The sequence below is a fragment of the Lampetra fluviatilis genome, unplaced genomic scaffold (genome assembly GCF_964198595.1).
Source record: "Lampetra fluviatilis unplaced genomic scaffold, kcLamFluv1.1 SCAFFOLD_1391, whole genome shotgun sequence".
Classification (NCBI taxonomy): domain Eukaryota; kingdom Metazoa; phylum Chordata; class Hyperoartia; order Petromyzontiformes; family Petromyzontidae; genus Lampetra; species Lampetra fluviatilis.
This window is the reverse complement of record NW_027620444.1, coordinates 1,227-18,157: the sequence shown is the minus strand read 5'-3', so window position 1 is coordinate 18,157 and position 16,931 is coordinate 1,227. Positions and strand designations below refer to the sequence as shown.

The following is a 16,931-nucleotide window of genomic DNA, read 5'->3' as shown; positions in this document are numbered from 1 at the left end:
GCAACCCATACAACCTACACGCAACCCATGCAACCCACACGCAACCCATGCAACCCACACGCAACCCACACAACCGACACGCAACCCATACAACCCACATGCAACCCATACGCAACCCATGCAACCCATGCAACCCACACGCAACCCGAATGTGGCGGCGATGTATTTGTGAGTGGAGGAGTCGGCAGGCTGAGAGTTGCACAAGTCCCGGGAAGTTTTATTTTAATCTCACGCAACGCTATGTACAATCATTATACACTATTACACATTCTTATATATTCATATTGTAACAGCAGTAGTAGTATTAGTAGTAGTACTGTAGTAGTGCTGTAGTAGTACTGTAGTAGTAGTACTGTAGTAGTACGCTATGTACAATCATTATACACTATTACACATTCTTATATATTCATATTGTAACAGCAGTAGTATTAGTAGTAGTACTGTAGTAGTACTGTAGTAGTAGTACTGTAGTAGTGCTGTAGTACTGTAGTAGTAGTACTGTAGTAGTACGCTATGTACAATCAGTATACATTATTACACATTATTATATATTCATATTGCAGCAGCAGTAGTAGTATTAGTAGTACTGTAGTAGTACTGTAGTAGTAGTACTGTAGTAGTACTGTAGTAGTAGTACTGTAGTAGTACTGTAGTAGTACTGTAGTAGTAGTATTAGGGGCGTACGTCTTTGTATTAAAACGCGTTGGGGGCTGTCAGACGCGGTCGGCATCATCCACGGACCAAGCGGATTTTGTATTTGGGGGTGTGGGGGGGGGGGCGGGGGGGGGGTGTGGGGGGGGTGTGGGGGGGGCGGGGGGGGTGTGGGGGGGGTGTGGGGGGGGTGTGGGGGGGGGTGTGGGGGGGGGCGGGGGGGGTGTGGGGGGGTGTGGGGGGGTGTGGGGGGGGTGTGGGGGGGGGTGTGGGGGGGGGCGGGGGGGGTGTGGGGGGGTGTGGGGGGGGGGCGGGGGGGGGTGTGGGGGGGTGTGGGGGGGGCGGGGGGGGGTGTGGGGGGGTGTGGGGGGGGTGTGGGGGGGGTGTGGGGGGGGGCGGGGGGGGTGTGGGGGGGGTGTGGGGGGGGTGTGGGGGGGGGCGTGGGGGGGGGGCGGGGGGGGGCGGGGGGGGTGTGGGGGGGGTGTGGGGGGGGGGCGGGGGGGGGTGTGGGGGGGTGTGGGGGGGGGGCGGGGGGGGTGTGGGGGGGTGTGGGGGGGGCGGGGGGGGGTGTGGGGGGGGGTGTGGGGGGGTGTGGGGGGGGGGCGGGGGGTGTGGGGGGGGTGTGGGGGGGGGCGGGGGGGGGCGTGGGGGGGCGTGGGGGGGCGTGGGGGGGGTGGGGGGGGTGGGGGGGTGTGGGGGGTGGTGTGGGGGGGGTGTGGGGGTGGTGTGGGGGGGGTGTGGGGGGGTGGGGGGGGTGTGGGGGGGGGTGTGGGGGGGTGTGGGGGGGTGTGGGGGGGGGCGGGGGGGTGTGGGGGGGGGTGTGGGGGGGGGGCGGGGGGGGGCGTGGGGGGGCGTGGGGGGGCGTGGGGGGGGGGGTGGGGGGGGTGTGGGGGTGGTGTGGGGGGGGGGTGTGGGGGTGGTGTGGGGGTGGTGTGGGGGGGGTGTGGGGGTGTGGGGGTGGTGTGGGGGGGGTGTGGGGGGTGGGGGGGGTGTGGGGGGGTGGGGGGGGTGTGGGGGGGGTGTGGGGGGGGTGTGGGGGGGGTGTGGGGGGGTGGGGGGTGTGGGGGGGGGTGTGGGGGGGTGGGGGGGGGTGTGGGGGGGTGTGGGGGGGGGGTGTGGGGGGGGTGTGGGGGGGGGGCGGGGGGGGTGTGGAGGGGTGTGGGGGGGGGTTGGGGGGGGGTGGGAGGGGGGTGGTGGCGGTGGTGGTGGTGGTGGTGGTAGTGGTGGTGGTGGTGACGATGGTGGTGGTAGTGGTGGTGACGATGGTGGTGGTAGTGGTGACGGCGGAGGTGGTGATCACGAGCCGTGCATTCATCGCCGCTCACGCGAGGATGAGGAGTGCCCGGAGGAATCCCACGCTTCGCGCGAGGGGGCAACGCTCGATCCCCCCCCTCCCGCCCACCCCACACTCACAGAGTGAGTGAGATGGAACAGATGGAGATTAGTCCACACACACCCATCCGTGTGTGATCCACCAACCATTACAGTCATCATCACCGTCACACCCCCACCTCGTCACACCCCCCCCCCCCGCCGGGAGAATCGTGCACAAAGACAAAGCTCCCCCGCGTAGCCTCTCAACAGAGGGCAAGTGCAGTGCGTTAACGAGGGGGGTGGGGGGTGGCCAGCAACCACCACCCCCGCCTACTCCCGTTCGAGGCCGAGTGGACCTAGGGGAGGGTGCGGGGCTGCCCGCCGCGTGACGCCCCAACCGCTGCGCCACCGCTCCCCCGACGTCAACTAGGAACGCGCGCGTGAACACGTGGTCACGCGCCGTCACATGTCACATGCAACATGCTACATGCTAACACAAGAGGCTGCTGCTGTTGCCCCCACCCTCGCAGACACGCAGACACGCGCAGACACACACACACAGACGTAGACACACACACTCACACCCACTCACACCCACTCACACCCACACACTCACCCACACACTCACCCACCCACCCACACACTCACCCACACACTCATCCACTCACTCACCCACTTACCCACCCACTCACCCACCCACCCACACACTCACCCACTCACTCAACCACTCACTCACCCACCAACACACTCACTCACGTCACCCACCCACTCACTCACCCACTCACCCACCCACCCACACTCTCACCCACACACTCACCCACCCACCCACTCACCCACACTCTCACCCACACACTCACCCACCCACTCACCCACACACTCACCCACGTCCCACGCTCACTCACCCACCACTCACCCACTCACTCACCCACTTGCTCACCCACACACCTACCCACCCACACACTCACTCACCCACCCACTAACCCACCCATTCACCCACCCACACACTGACCCACTCACTTACCCACACACACATACACCCACACACCTACCCACTCACCCACACACACACTCACCCACACACTCACCCACCCACTCACCAACTCACTCACACACCCACCCACACACTCACTCACTCACCCACCCACACACACACCCACACACTCATCCACTCACTCACTCAACCACTCACTCACCCACCCACTCACTCACCCACTCACTCACCCACCAACACACTCACTCACCCACACACTCACCCACCCCACTCACCCACCCACCCACAGTCACCCACTCACTTCACTCACCTACACACTCACTCACAGACTAACCCACCCACTCACCCACCCACTCACCCACACACTCACTCACCCACCCACTCACTCACTCAAACTCGACCCTTATCACCGCTCACGCTCTCAGTAGGAAGTGCATCTGGAGGAGTCTCCGTCATCACAGCTCCTTCACTATCAACTCCTTCACTAGCCACTATCAACTCCTTCCCTAGCCACTATCAACTCCTTCACTATCAACTCCTTCACTACCAAACTCCTTCACGACCAACTCCTTCACTACCAACTCCTTCACTAGTCACTCACTACCAACTCCTTCACGACCAACTCCTTACACTACCAACTCCTTCACGACCAACTCCTTCACTACCACTCCTTCACTAGCCACTATCAACTCCTTCACTACCAACTCCTTCACTATCAACTCCTTCACTACCAACTCCTTCACTATCAACTCCTTCACTACCAACTCCTTCACTATCAACTCCTTCACTACCAACTCCTTCACTATCAACTCCTTCACTACCAACTCCTTCACTATCAACTCCTTCACTACCAACTCCTTCACTACCAACTCCTTCACTATCAACTCCTTCACTACCAACTCCTTCACTACCAAGTCCTTCACTAGCCACTATCAACTCCTTCACGACCAACTCCTTCACTACCAACTCCTTCACTAGCCACTATCAACTCCTTCACTACCAACTCCTTCACTATCAACTCCTTCACTACCAACTCCTTCACTACCAACTCCTTCACTAGTCACTACCAACTCCTTCACTACCAACTCCTTCACTACCAACTCCTTCACTATCAACTCCTTCACGACCAACTCCTTCACTACCAACTCCTTCACTAGTCACTACCAACTCCTTCACTACCAACTCCTTCACTACCAACTCCTTCACTAGCCACTATCAACTCCTTCACTACCAACTCCTTCACTACCAACTCCTTCACTACCAACTCCTTCACTAGCCACTACCAACTCCTTCACTACCAACTCCTTCACTACCAACTCCTTCACTAGCCACTATCAACTCCTTCACTACCAACTCCTTCACTATCAACTCCTTCACGACCAACTCCTTCACTACCAACTCCTTCACTAGTCACTACCAACTCCTTCACTACCAACTCCTTCACTACCAACTCCTTCACTAGCCACTATCAACTCCTTCACTACCAACTCCTTCACTATCAACTCCTTCACTACCAAGTCCTTCACTAGCCACTATCAACTCCTTCACTACCAACTCCTTCACTATCAACTCCTTCACGACCAACTCCTTCACTACCAAGTCCTTCACTAGCCACTATCAACTCCTTCACTACCAACTCCTTCACTATCAACTTCTTCACTACCAACTCCTTCACTACCAAGTCCTTCACTAGCCACTATCAACTCCTTCACTATCAACTCCTTCACTATCAACTCCTTCACTACCAACTCCTTCACTATCAACTCCTTCACGACCAACTCCTTCACTACCAACTCCTTCACTAGTCACTACCAACTCCTTCACTACCAACTCCTTCACTACCAACTCCTTCACTAGCCACTATCAACTCCTTCACTACCAACTCCTTCACTACCAACTCCTTCACTACCAACTCCTTCACTAGCCACTACCAACTCCTTCACTACCAACTCCTTCACTACCAACTCCTTCACTACCAACTCCTTCACTACCAACTCCTTCACTACCAACTCCTTCACTAGCCACTATCAACTCCTTCACTACCAACTCCTTCACTACCAACTCCTTCACTACCAACTCCTTCACTACCAACTCCTTCACTATCAACTCCTTCACTACCAACTCCTTCACTACCAAGTCCTTCACTAGCCACTATCAACTCCTTCACTACCAACTCCTTCACTATCAACTCCTTCACTACCAACTCCTTCACTACCAACTCCTTCACTATCAACTCCTTCACTACCAACTCCTTCACTACCAACTCCTTCACTAGCCACTACCAACTCCTTCACGACCAACTCCTTCACTAGCCACTACCAACTCCTTCACTATCAACTCCTTCACTACCAACTCCTTCACTACCAACTCCTTCACTAGCCACTACCAACTCCTTCACTACCAACTCCTTCACTAGCCACTACCAACTCCTTCACTATCAACTCCTTCACTACCAACTCCTTCACTACCAACTCCTTCACTAGCCACTACCAACTCCTTCACTATCAACTCCTTCACTACCAACTCCTTCACTACCAACTCCTTCACTACCAACTCCTTCACTACCAACTCCTTCACTAGCCACTACCAACTCCTTCACGACCAACTCCTTCACTACCAACTCCTTCACTATCAACTCCTTCACTACCAACTCCTTCACTACCAACTCCTTCACTACCAACTCCTTCACTATCAACTCCTTCACTATCAACTCCTTCACTACCAACTCCTTCACTACCAACTCCTTCACTACCAACTCCTTCACTACCAACTCCTTCACTAGCCACTACCAACTCCTTCACGACCAACTCCTTCACTACCAACTCCTTCACTAGCCACTACCAACTCCTTCACTACCAACTCCTTCACGACCAACTCCTTCACTACCAACTCCTTCACTATCAACTCCTTCACTACCAACTCCTTCACTAGCCACTATCAACTCCTTCACTATCAACTCCTTCACTATCAACTCCTTCACTACCAACTCCTTCACTACCAACTCCTTCACTACCAACTCCTTCACTAGCCACTACCAACTCCTTCACGACCAACTCCTTCACTACCAACTCCTTCACTACCAACTCCTTCACTACCAACTCCTTCACGACCAACTCCTTCACTACCAACTCCTTCACTAGCCACTACCAACTCCTTCACTACCAACTCCTTCACGACCAACTCCTTCACTACCAACTCCTTCACTACCAACTCCTTCACTACCAACTCCTTCACTAGCCACTATCAACTCCTTCACCACCAACTCCTTCACTATCAACTCCTTCACTACCAACTCCTTCACTAGCCACTACCAACTCCTTCACGACCAACTCCTTCACTACCAACTCCTTCACTAGCCACTACCAACTCCTTCACGACCAACTCCTTCACTACCAACTCCTTCACTAGCCACTACCAACTCCTTCACGACCAACTCCTTCACTACCAACTCCTTCACTATCAACTCCTTCACTACCAACTCCTTCACTACCAACTCCTTCACTACCAACTCCTTCACTATCAACTCCTTCACTATCAACTCCTTCACTACCAACTCCTTCACTACCAACTCCTTCACTACCAACTCCTTCACTACCAACTCCTTCACTAGCCACTACCAACTCCTTCACGACCAACTCCTTCACTACCAACTCCTTCACTAGCCACTACCAACTCCTTCACGACCAACTCCTTCACTACCAACTCCTTCACTAGCCACTACCACTAACCCTACACCCTGAAGGCGACCTTCACACGCCCACGGACGTGCGCCGTGACGAACGTGCAGAGCTGGCGTCTCGTCGCTGGCGATCACCACCACCACCGCCACCACCACCGCCACCACCGCCACCACCGCCACGGCCACCACCACCACCGCCACCACCGCCACGGCCACCACCACCACCACCGCCACCACCGCCACCACCGTCGCCCCCCCCCGGGGCCTCCCCCCCGCCCCCCCCCCGGGGCCTCCAGGCAGGACCGCGTGAGCAGCAGCGTCGTGCCCACCATGTAGAGCAGGCCGCACACGTAGAAGGGGTAGTCGTAGCGGTGCGTGACGTCATACAGCCAGCCTGCACACACACGTAGCGGTGCGTGACGTCATAGAGCCAGCCTACACACACACACACGTAGAAGGGGTAGTCGTAGCGGTGCGTGACGTCATACAGCCAGCCTGCACACACACACACACACGTAGCGGTGCGTGACGTCATAGAGCCAGCCTGCACACACACACACACACACGTAGCGGTGCGTGACGTCATAGAGCCAGCCTGCACACACACACACGTAGCGGTGCGTGACGTCATAGAGCCAGCCTGCACACACACACACACACGTAGCGGTGCGTGACGTCATAGAGCCAGCCTGCACACACACACACGTAGCGGTGCGTGACGTCATAGAGCCAGCCTGCACACACACACGTAGCGGTGCGTGACGTCATAGAGCCAGCCTGCACACACACACACACGTAGCGGTGCGTGACGTCATAGAGCCAGCCTGCACACACACACACGCAGCCTCCGTGTCAGCGTGGTACAGGCAGCGTGGTACAGGGGTCACGGTACAGGGGTCACGGTACAGGCGGCGTGGTACAGGCGGCGTGGTACAGGGGTCACGGCGTGGTACAGGTGGCGTGGTACAGGGGTCACGGTACAGGGGTCACGGTACAGGGGTCACGGCGTGGTACAGGGGTCACGGTACAGGCGGCGTGGTTACAGGGGTCACGGCGTAGTACAAGAGACATGGTACAGGGGTCACGGTACAGGGGTCACGGTGTGGTACAGGGGTCACGGTACAGGGGTCAAGGCATGGTACAGGGGTCACGATACAGGGGTCACGGCGTGGTACAGGGGTCACGGTACAGGGGTCACGGTACAGGGGTCACGGCATGGTACAGGGGTCACGGTACAGGGGTCACGGCGTGGTACAGGGGTCACGGCACAGGCGGCGTGGTACAGGGGTCACGGCACAGGGGTCACGGCGTGGTACAGGGGTCACGGCGTGGTACAGGGGTCACGGTACAGGGGTCACGGCGTGGTACAGGGGTCACAGTACAGGCTGCGTGGTACAGGGGTCACGGCACAGGGGTCACGGCGTAGTACAGGGGTCACGGTACAGGCGGCGTGGTACAGGGGTCACGGTACAGGGGTCACGGCATGGTACAGGGGTCACGGTACAGGGGTCACGGCGTGGTACAGGGGTCACGGTACAGGCGGCGTGGTACAGGGGTCACGGCACAGGGGTCACGGCGTGGTACAGGGGTCACGGCACAGGGGTCACGGCGTGGTACAGGGGTCACGGTACAGGCGGCGTGGTACAGGGGTCACGGCACAGGGGTCACGGCGTGGTACAGGGGTCACGGCACAGGGGTCACGGCACAGGGGTCACGGCGCTGCGTGACCGCCGCGCTCACCGGCCAACGGCGGCCCCAGCGTGGCCGAGACTCCGTCGGCGAACAGCACCAGGCCGAAGGCTCGAGCCAGGCCGGGCGCGCCCACCAGGTCCCCGGTGACGCAGGCCAGCAGCGCAAAGTAGCCGCTGGCGAAGCCGATGGCGGCGCAGGCGCTGGCCATGCCGGCGTAGCCGCCCAGCGCCGCGGCCACGGGGAAGAGGCCGATGGCGAGGCCCAGGGCCGCGTTGGCGGCCACGAAGAGGCGCCACGTGTCCACGGCGGGGACGTCACTCAGCGCGCCCAGCGCCACCTGCGGTGTGGGGCGGGCGCCGTTTGATTAAAACGTCGCCCCACCCTTCCCTCCCCCTTCCCTCCCTCCCTCCCTCCCTCCCCCCTCCCCCCCACACACACACACAGACACACAGACACACGGGGGAGAGACAAAGGCGGCCGGGCGTGGCGCTGGCACCACCCACCGCCCGACCACGTGTGCCACAGTGGCGGCCATTGTAGGTGCTACTGCTTGCCTCTACAGCCTGTTAGAGTCTTTGTCTTGTCACTGTGTGTGTGTGTAGGGGTTAGTGTGTGTGTGTGTCAGTGTGGGTGTGTGTGTCAGTGTGTGTGTGTATAGGGGTTAGTGTGTGTGTGTCAATGTGTGTGTGTCACTGTGTGTGTGTCAGTGTGTGTGTAGGGGTTAGTGTGTGTGTAGGGGTTAGTGTGTGTGTCAGTTTGTGTGTCAGTGTGTGTGTCAGTGTGTGTGTGTGTGTGTCAGTGTGTGTGTGTGTCAGTGTGTGTGTCAGTGTGTGTGTGTGTCACTGTGTGTGTGTCACTGTGTGTGTAGGGGTTAGTGTGTGTGTAGCGGTTAGTGTGTGTGTCAGTTTGTGTGTCAGTGTGTGTGTGTGTCAGTGTATGTGTGTGTCAGTGTGTGTGTCAGTGTGTGTGTCAGTGTGTGTGTGTCACTGTGTGTGTGTCACTGTGTGTGTAGGGGTTAGTGTGTGTGGTGTGTGTGTCAGTGTGTGTGTGTGTCAGTGTGTGTCAGTGTGTGTGTGTGTCACTGTGTGTGTGTCACTGTGTGTGTAGGGGTTAGTGTGTGTCAGTTTGTGTGTCAGTGTGTGTGTGTCAGTGTGTGTGTGTGTATGTCAGTGTGTGTGTGTGTCAGTGTGTGTGTCAGTGTGTGTGTGTGTCACTGTGTGTGTGTCACTGTGTGTGTAGGGGTTAGTGTGTGTGTAGGGGTTAGTGTGTGTGTCAGTTTGTGTGTCAGTGTGTGTGTGTCAGTGTGTGTGTCAGTGTGTGTGTGTGTCAGTGTGTGTGTCAGTGTGTGTGTGTGTCACTGTGTGTGTGTCACTGTGTGTGTAGGGGTTAGTGTGTGTGTCAGTGTGTGTGTGTGTCAGTTTGTGTGTCAGTTTGTGTGTCAGTGTGTGTGTGTGTCAGTGTGTGTGTGTGTGTCAGTCTCACTCCGAATCAGTCGAGCGGCAATATCTTTTCATCGGTTGCGTAACGCTGTGTGGAAGCTACCTGGTCTGTCGCTCCGCACGAAGCTTCAGGTCTTCTCGGCCACGGTCATTCCCTCCCTTCTCTACGCTTGCGAAACGTGGACACCCCTAGTGGAGCATCTTCGCCGGTTGGAAACATTTAGGCTGGCCTGCCTACGATCCATCCTGGGTTTAACCAGGCTGGATTGTGTGAGGAGCTCACAAGTCCTTGAAAGATCTGGGCAAAGTCCCATCAGTGAGCTCCTCCGGCAGGCAAGGCTGCGTTGGCTGGGTCATGTAGCCCGCATGCCCAGCCACCGCATGCCTAAACAGCTTTTGTTCGGCCGGATCGAGGGGGTTAAACGGGCGCGGCACGGGCTAGAGAAGAGATGGAGTGATGTGGTACAGGAGGACGTGGAGCTGAGTGGACTTGCCGATGACTGGTACCAGCGGTGTCAAGATCGGCCTCAGTGGAGGAGGCTCGTGAAGGACGCTACTGGGCAGTTGGAGGCAGTCGCCCTCCAACAACAACGGAGGGCGGAGGAGCGACGCTCACAACAACGAGCGGAGCGCCGGGTGGCTAAAGCACAGCAAGTTGGCACAGTAGGGGGCACAGGTGGTGGATCAGCCAGTCATCTCGGTCATCTCGGTCAGTCGACCCGTGGCACCTGGGTCTGCCCCGTGACCTCCTGCCAGCGGGCGTTCGACACTTCACGTGGCCTCAGGGTGCACATGGCCTGGCACAAGCGTCGTGGTGACGTCACCGCCACTTAGTGGCGAATGGCGGTTGTTGTTGTTGTGTGTCAGTGTGTGTGTGTCACTGTGTGTGTAGGGGTTAGTGTGTGTGTCAGTGTGTGTGTGTGTCACTGTGTGTGTGTCAGTTGTGGAGAGAGTGTAGAGTTTCCCATACCTGGGCAGTGTGCTTATGACCGGCTCCAGTTTATCAGCAGAGGTCTCACTCCGAATCAGTCGAGCGGCAATATCTTTTCATCGGTTGCGTAACGCTGTGTGGAAGCTACCTGGTCTGTCGCTCCGCACGAAGCTTCAGGTCTTTTCGGCCACGGTCATTCCCTCCCTTCTCTACGCTTGCGAAACGTGGACCCCCCTAGTGGAGCATCTTCGCCGGTTGGAAACATTTAGGCTGGCCTGCCTACGATCCATCCTGGGTTTAACCAGGCTGGATTGTGTGAGGAGCTCACAAGTCCTTGAAAGATCTGGGCAAAGTCCCATCAGTGAGCTCCTCCGGCAGGCAAGGCTGCGTTGGCTGGGTCATGTAGCCCGCATGCCCAGCCACCGCATGCCTAAGCAGCTTTTGTTCGGCCGGATCGAGGGGGCTAAACGGGCGCGGCACGGGCTAGAGAAGAGATGGAGTGATGTGGTACAGGAGGACGTGGAGCTGAGTGGACTTGCCGATGACTGGTACCAGCGGTGTCAAGATCGGCCTCTGTGGAGGAGGCTCGTGAAGGACGCTACTGGGCAGTTGGAGGCAGTCGCCCTCCAACAACAACGGAGGGCGGAGGAGCGACGCTCACAACAACGAGCGGAGCGCCGGGTGGCTAAAGCACAGCAAGTTGGTACAGTAGGGGGCACAGGTGGTGCATCAGCCAGTCATCTCGGTCATCTCGGTCAGTCGACCCGTGGCACCTGCTGGGTCTGCCCCGTGACCTCCTGCCAGCGGGCGTTCGACACTTCACGTGGCCTCAAGGTGCACATGGCCTGGCACAAGCGTCGTGGTGACGTCACTGCCACTTAGTGGCGAATGGCGGTTGTTGTTGTCAGTTTGTGTGTCAGTGTGTGTGTGTCAGTGTGTGTGTGTGTGTGTCAGTGTGCGTGTGTGTCAGTGTGTGTGTCAGTGTGTGTGTCACTGTGTGTGTGTAGGGGTTAGTGTGTGTGTAGGGGTCAGTGTGTGTGTCAGTTTGTGTGTCAGTGTGTGTGTGTCAGTGTGTGTGTGTCAGTGTGTGTGTCAGTGTGTGTGTGTAGGGGTTAGTGTGTGTGTAGGGGTCAGTGTGTGTGTCAGTTTGTGTGTCAGTGTGTGTGTGTCAGTGTGTGTGTGTCAGTGTGTGTGTCACTGTGTGTGTGTAGGGGTTAGTGTGTGTGTAGGGGTCAGTGTGTGTGTCAGTGTGTGTGTCAGTGTGTGTGTGTCAGTGTGTGTGTGTCAGTGTGTGTGTCAGTGTGTGTGTGTCACTGTGTGTATAGGGGTTAGTGTGTGTGTGTCAGTGTGTGTGTGTGTCATCGTGCCCCCCCCCCCCCCCGCACCTTGCCCAGCATGTGCAGCACGCCGATGATGGAGGTGAGGGCAAAGCGCTCGTTCTGGGCTCCGTATCCGGCCAGCGCCACCATCTCGGGCAGGTGCACGAAGGGCACCACGAAGCTGCAGTAGGTGCACAGCGCCCACAGCAGGAACGCCACAAAGAAGCGGTTCGCAAACACGCCGGTGACGCCGGTGACGCCGGTGACGCCGGTGCCTCGTGGTGGCGGCGGTGACGACGCCTTTGGTGCCGGTGATGCTGCTGCTGGCGGTGATGCCGGTGATGGTAGCGGTGGTGATAGCGGTGATGCTGATGCTGTTAGTGGTGGTAGTGGTGATGATGCCGGTGGTGCTGCCGTTGATGGTGGCGTTAGTGGTGATGCCGGTGCTGCTGCTGCTGCTGGTGGAGATGCCGGTGGAGCCAGCGCCGGCACGCTCGTCCTTCGCCGGCGCCGGCTCTCCGCCGCCGCCGGTGGCTCGGCAGCACGGACGGGCGACGAGGGGCAGGGGAGGAGGGGGAGGAGGGGGAGGAGGACGGCCGATGGATCGGGGCGATGCTGCCGGTGACTGTCGGCGTCGTCGGATAGCGGTGCCGGGACGCGGCCGGGGACACCACCACCACCACCGTCGCCGCCACCGTCGCCGCCACCGTCGCCGTCACCGTCACCGCCGCGCTCCTCGTCGTCGTTGTGAGGTTTTTCCGGGCCGCCGGAATTGTCACCGCACCGGGGCACCGCCTCCGTGCCGAGTCCGACGGCCGAACCACCGTCACCGCCGTCACCGCCATCACCGCCATCACCGCCATCACCACCATCACCGCAGTCACCGCCATCACCATCGTCACCGCCATCACCACCGTCACCGCCATCACCACCATCACCGCCATCACCACCATCACCGCCGTCACCGCAGTCACCGCCATCACCGCCGGTGCCGCAGTCGCTGACGCCGCTGCTGAAGACTTCCCCGCTGTAGACGATGCGGGCGGAGCGAAATCTCCCAACGCCGTCGCCCCCCCTCATCATCCCCCTCCTCCTCCTCCGTGTCGTACCACCACCCCTCCTTACCGTCACCGTCACCGTCGCCGGCGCGGCCGGGCAGCGGGCGCAAGAGCGCAGCGCAAGCGCAGAGGTTGAGGCTGATGCCGGAGCTGACGAGCATGGCGCCGCGCCAGCCGAAGGCGGCGCCCAGCGCCTGCAGCGCCACGTTGGCGATGAAGGTGCCGGCGCCGGTGCCCGTCGTGCTGAGGCCTTGCGCCAGGGCCCGCCGGCGCCGCTGGAAGTACTGCCCAACGGCCACGACGGCGGGCAGGTAGGAGAGGCCCATGCCGATACCTGCGTGGTGACGTGGGGGGGGAGGTGGGTGGGTGGGTGAGTGAGTGGCTTGCTGGGTGAGTGGGTGGGTGGGTGGGTGAGTGAGTGGCTGGCTGGGTGGGTGGGTGAGTGGGTGAGTGAGTGAGTGAGTGGGTGGGTGGGTGGGTGAGTGAGTGGGTGGGTGGGTGGGTGAGTGAGTGAGTGAGTGGGTGGGTGAGTGAGTGGGTGAGTGGGTGGGTGGGTGAGTGGGTGGGTGAGTGGGTGAGTGGGTGAGTGGGTGAGTGAGTGAGTGGGTGAGTGGGTGGGTGAGTGGGTGGATGGGTGAGTGGGTGGGTGGGTGGGTGAGTGGGTGGGTGGGTGGGTGGGTGAGTGGGTGGGTGGGTGGGTGAGTGGGTGAGTGAGTTGGTGGGTGGGGTGAGTGGGTGGGTGGGTGAGTGGGTGGGTGGGTGAGTGGGTGAGTGAGTGGGTGGGTGGGTGAGTGGGTGAGTGAGTGGGTGGGTGGGTGAGTGAGTGAGTGGGTGGGTGAGTGAGTGAGTGGGTGGGTGGGTGAGTGAGTGGGTGGGTGGGTGGCTGGCTGGGTGAGTGGGTGGGTGGGTGAGTGAGTGAGTGAGTGGGTGAGTGAGTGGCTGGCTAGGTGAGTGGGTGGGTGGGTGAGTGAGTGAGTGGGTGGGTGAGTGAGTGGCTGGCTGGCTGGGTGAGTGGGTGGGTGGGTGAGTGAGTGGGTGGGTGGGTGGGTGAGTGAGTGGCTGGTTGGGTGAGTGGGTGGGTGAGTGGGTGGGTGAGTGAGTGGGTGGGTGAGTGAGTGGCTGGCTGGGTGAGTGGGTGGGTGGGTGGGTGAGTGAGTGAGTGGGTGGGTGAGTGAGTGGGTGGGTGGGTGAGTGAGTGGCTGGCTGGGTGAGTGGGTGGGTGGGGTGAGTGAGTGAGTGGGTGGGTGAGTCAGTGGGTGGCTGGGTGAGTGAGTGGGTGAGTGAGTGGCTAGCTGGGTGAGTGAGTGACTAGCTGGGTGAGCGAGTGGCTGGCTGGGTGAGTGCTGGTTTAGGTGACCGGCGATGCAGTGACGATTGGCGATGAGGTGACTGCCTGACGGACTGGGTGACTGACTGGGTGACTGACTGGGTGACTGACTGGGTGACTGACTGGGTGACTGACTGGGTGCCTGACGAGGTACCCCGGGGTCCGCTCACCTCCCAGAATGCCGAAGGACAGCAGCAGGAAGTGGATGCTCTGGGCTAAGGCGCTGATGCCCCAGGAGGCGGCCGTGATGACCCCGCCCACGAATGCCACGGGGCGGCAGCCATAGCGGTCCACCAGGTGGCCAGCCAGAGGGCCTGACACACGCAGTGACACACACAGTGACACACAGTGACAACAACAACCGCCATTCGCCACTAAGTGGCGGTGACGTCACCACGACGCTTGTGCCAGGCCATGTGCACCTTGAGGCCACGTGAAGTGTCGAACGCCCGCTGGCAGGAGGTCACGGGGCAGACCCAGCAGGTGCCATGGGTCGACTGACTGAGATGACCGAGATGACTGGCTGATGCACCACCTGTGCCCCCTACTGTGCCAAGTTGCTGTGCTTTAGCCACCCAGCGCTCCGCTCGTTGTTGTGAGCGTCGCTCCTCCGCCCTCCGTTATTGTTGGAGGGCGACTGCCTCCAACTGCCCAGTAGCGTCCTTCACGAGCCTCCTCCACAGAGGTCGATCTTGACACCGCTGTTACCAGGCATCGGCAAGTCCACTCAGCTCCACGTCCTCCTGTACCACATCACTCCATCTCTTCTCTAGCCCGTGCCGCGCCCGTTTAGCCCCCTCGATCCGGCCGAACAAAAGCTGTTTAGGCATGCGGTGCCTGGGCATGCGGGCTACATGGCCCAGCCAACGCAGCCTTGCCTGCCGGAGGAGCTCACCGATGGGACTTTGTCCAGATCTTTCAAGGTTATGTGAGCTCCTCACACAATCCAGCCTGGTTGAACCCAGGATGGATCGTAGGCAGGCCAGCCTAAATGTTTCTAACCGGCGAAGATGTCCCATTAGGGGGGTCCACGTTTCGCAAGCGTAGAGAAGGGAGGGAATGACTGTGGCCGAGAAGACCTGAAGCTTCATGAAAAGATAATGATTCGGAGTGAGACCTCTGCTGTCAAACCGGAGCTGGTCATGAGCACACTGCCCAGGTATGGGAAACTCTCCACTCTCTCCACAACTGCCCTATCACCAATTGGGAGTTGTGGGGGTGGAGTGCCCGATGGTACAAAATACCCAGGCAGGTGCTTAGTTTTGGTGGGGCTGATGGTAAGGCCCCACCTCTTAGTGGCACACTCCAGGTTCAGCAGCAGCGCCTCCAACTCCTCCTCTGAGTGAGCAGCTATTACCAAATCATCGGCATACATAACGTGGTTGACCAATAGGGAGCCGTCCCTTGACAGCACCCGGGTATCGATCAGCCTCCCATTATATCTGTACCAGATGGAAATTCCTCTGGTACAGCTCTTGAAGGCTTCACATACTACGTAGTCGAAATAGATGTTAAATAATGTGGGAGCCAGAGGACATCCCTGTCGCACCCCAAGGTGTACAGGGAAAGGCTCCGACTCCCGGCCACGTAGTTTGACCCGGGCCCGCTCAACATCACGAAGGTCCTTAATGATGGTGAGCAGAGGGTCAGGGACTCCGAAAGCACGAAGAACAACCCAGAGCCCAGGCCTACTGATGGTATCATCGGCCATGACCAGGTCAATAAAGCAGAGATGTAGGTCTTGTTGGAATTCCCTACACCTCTGTTGTAGCAGACGGACATAACATATGGCATCTGTGCAGGACCGCCCCCTTCCTGAAACCGCATTGGGGCTCCGCAAGCCTCTCCTCAGCGTGCCTAGCAAGGCGATGTTGAAAAATCGACCTAGGGGAGGCCCAGGACCGGTTCAGATAATCGTCCCTGGTGGTGTTGGTGGCCGTGAGCGGGAATCGAACTCGGGGGAGACCCAGCCACCTACGGGGTCTCCCCCACGTAACTCACCCAACCACTCACCCACCCACCCACTCACCCACCCACCCACTCACCCACCCACCCACTCACCCACCCACCCACTCACCCACCCACCCACCCCACTCACCCACTCACCCACCCCACCCACCCACCCACCCACTCACTCACTCACTCACCAACCCACCGACCCACTCACCCACCCACCCACTCACCCACCCACCACCAGCGTCACGCCCATGGACAGGGACCCCACCCACTCACCCACCCACCCACCCACTCACCCACCCACCCACCCACCCACTCACCCACCTACCCCACCCACCCACCCACCACTCACCCACCCACTCACCCCACCCACCCACTCACCCCACCCACTCACCCACCCACCCACCCACCCACTCACCCACCCACCCACTCACCCACCCACTCACCCACTCACCCACCCACTCACCCACTCACCCACCCACCCACCCACCCACTCACCCACCTACCCACCCACCCACTCACCCACCCACTCACCCACCCACCCACCCACTCACCCACCCACCCACTCACCCAC

At 59.3% G+C, this 16,931-nt stretch overlaps 1 protein-coding gene across 1 annotated transcript; it reads right to left on the bottom strand.

Annotated features, from left to right (window-relative positions):
* Positions 1 to 6,881: 6,881 nt before the first annotated feature.
* On the bottom strand, positions 6,882 to 16,622 carry LOC144953892 (monocarboxylate transporter 14-like; the record flags this gene model as incomplete). The annotated part of the gene is given in 6 exon segments (XM_078884539.1): positions 6,882 to 7,029; positions 8,376 to 8,664; positions 12,083 to 13,024; positions 13,026 to 13,408; positions 14,572 to 14,715; positions 16,589 to 16,622. Coding segments are annotated over 6 exon segments (1,940 nt in total), but the record flags the coding sequence as incomplete, so codon positions are not given.
* Between the last annotated feature and the right edge of the window lie 309 nt (positions 16,623 to 16,931).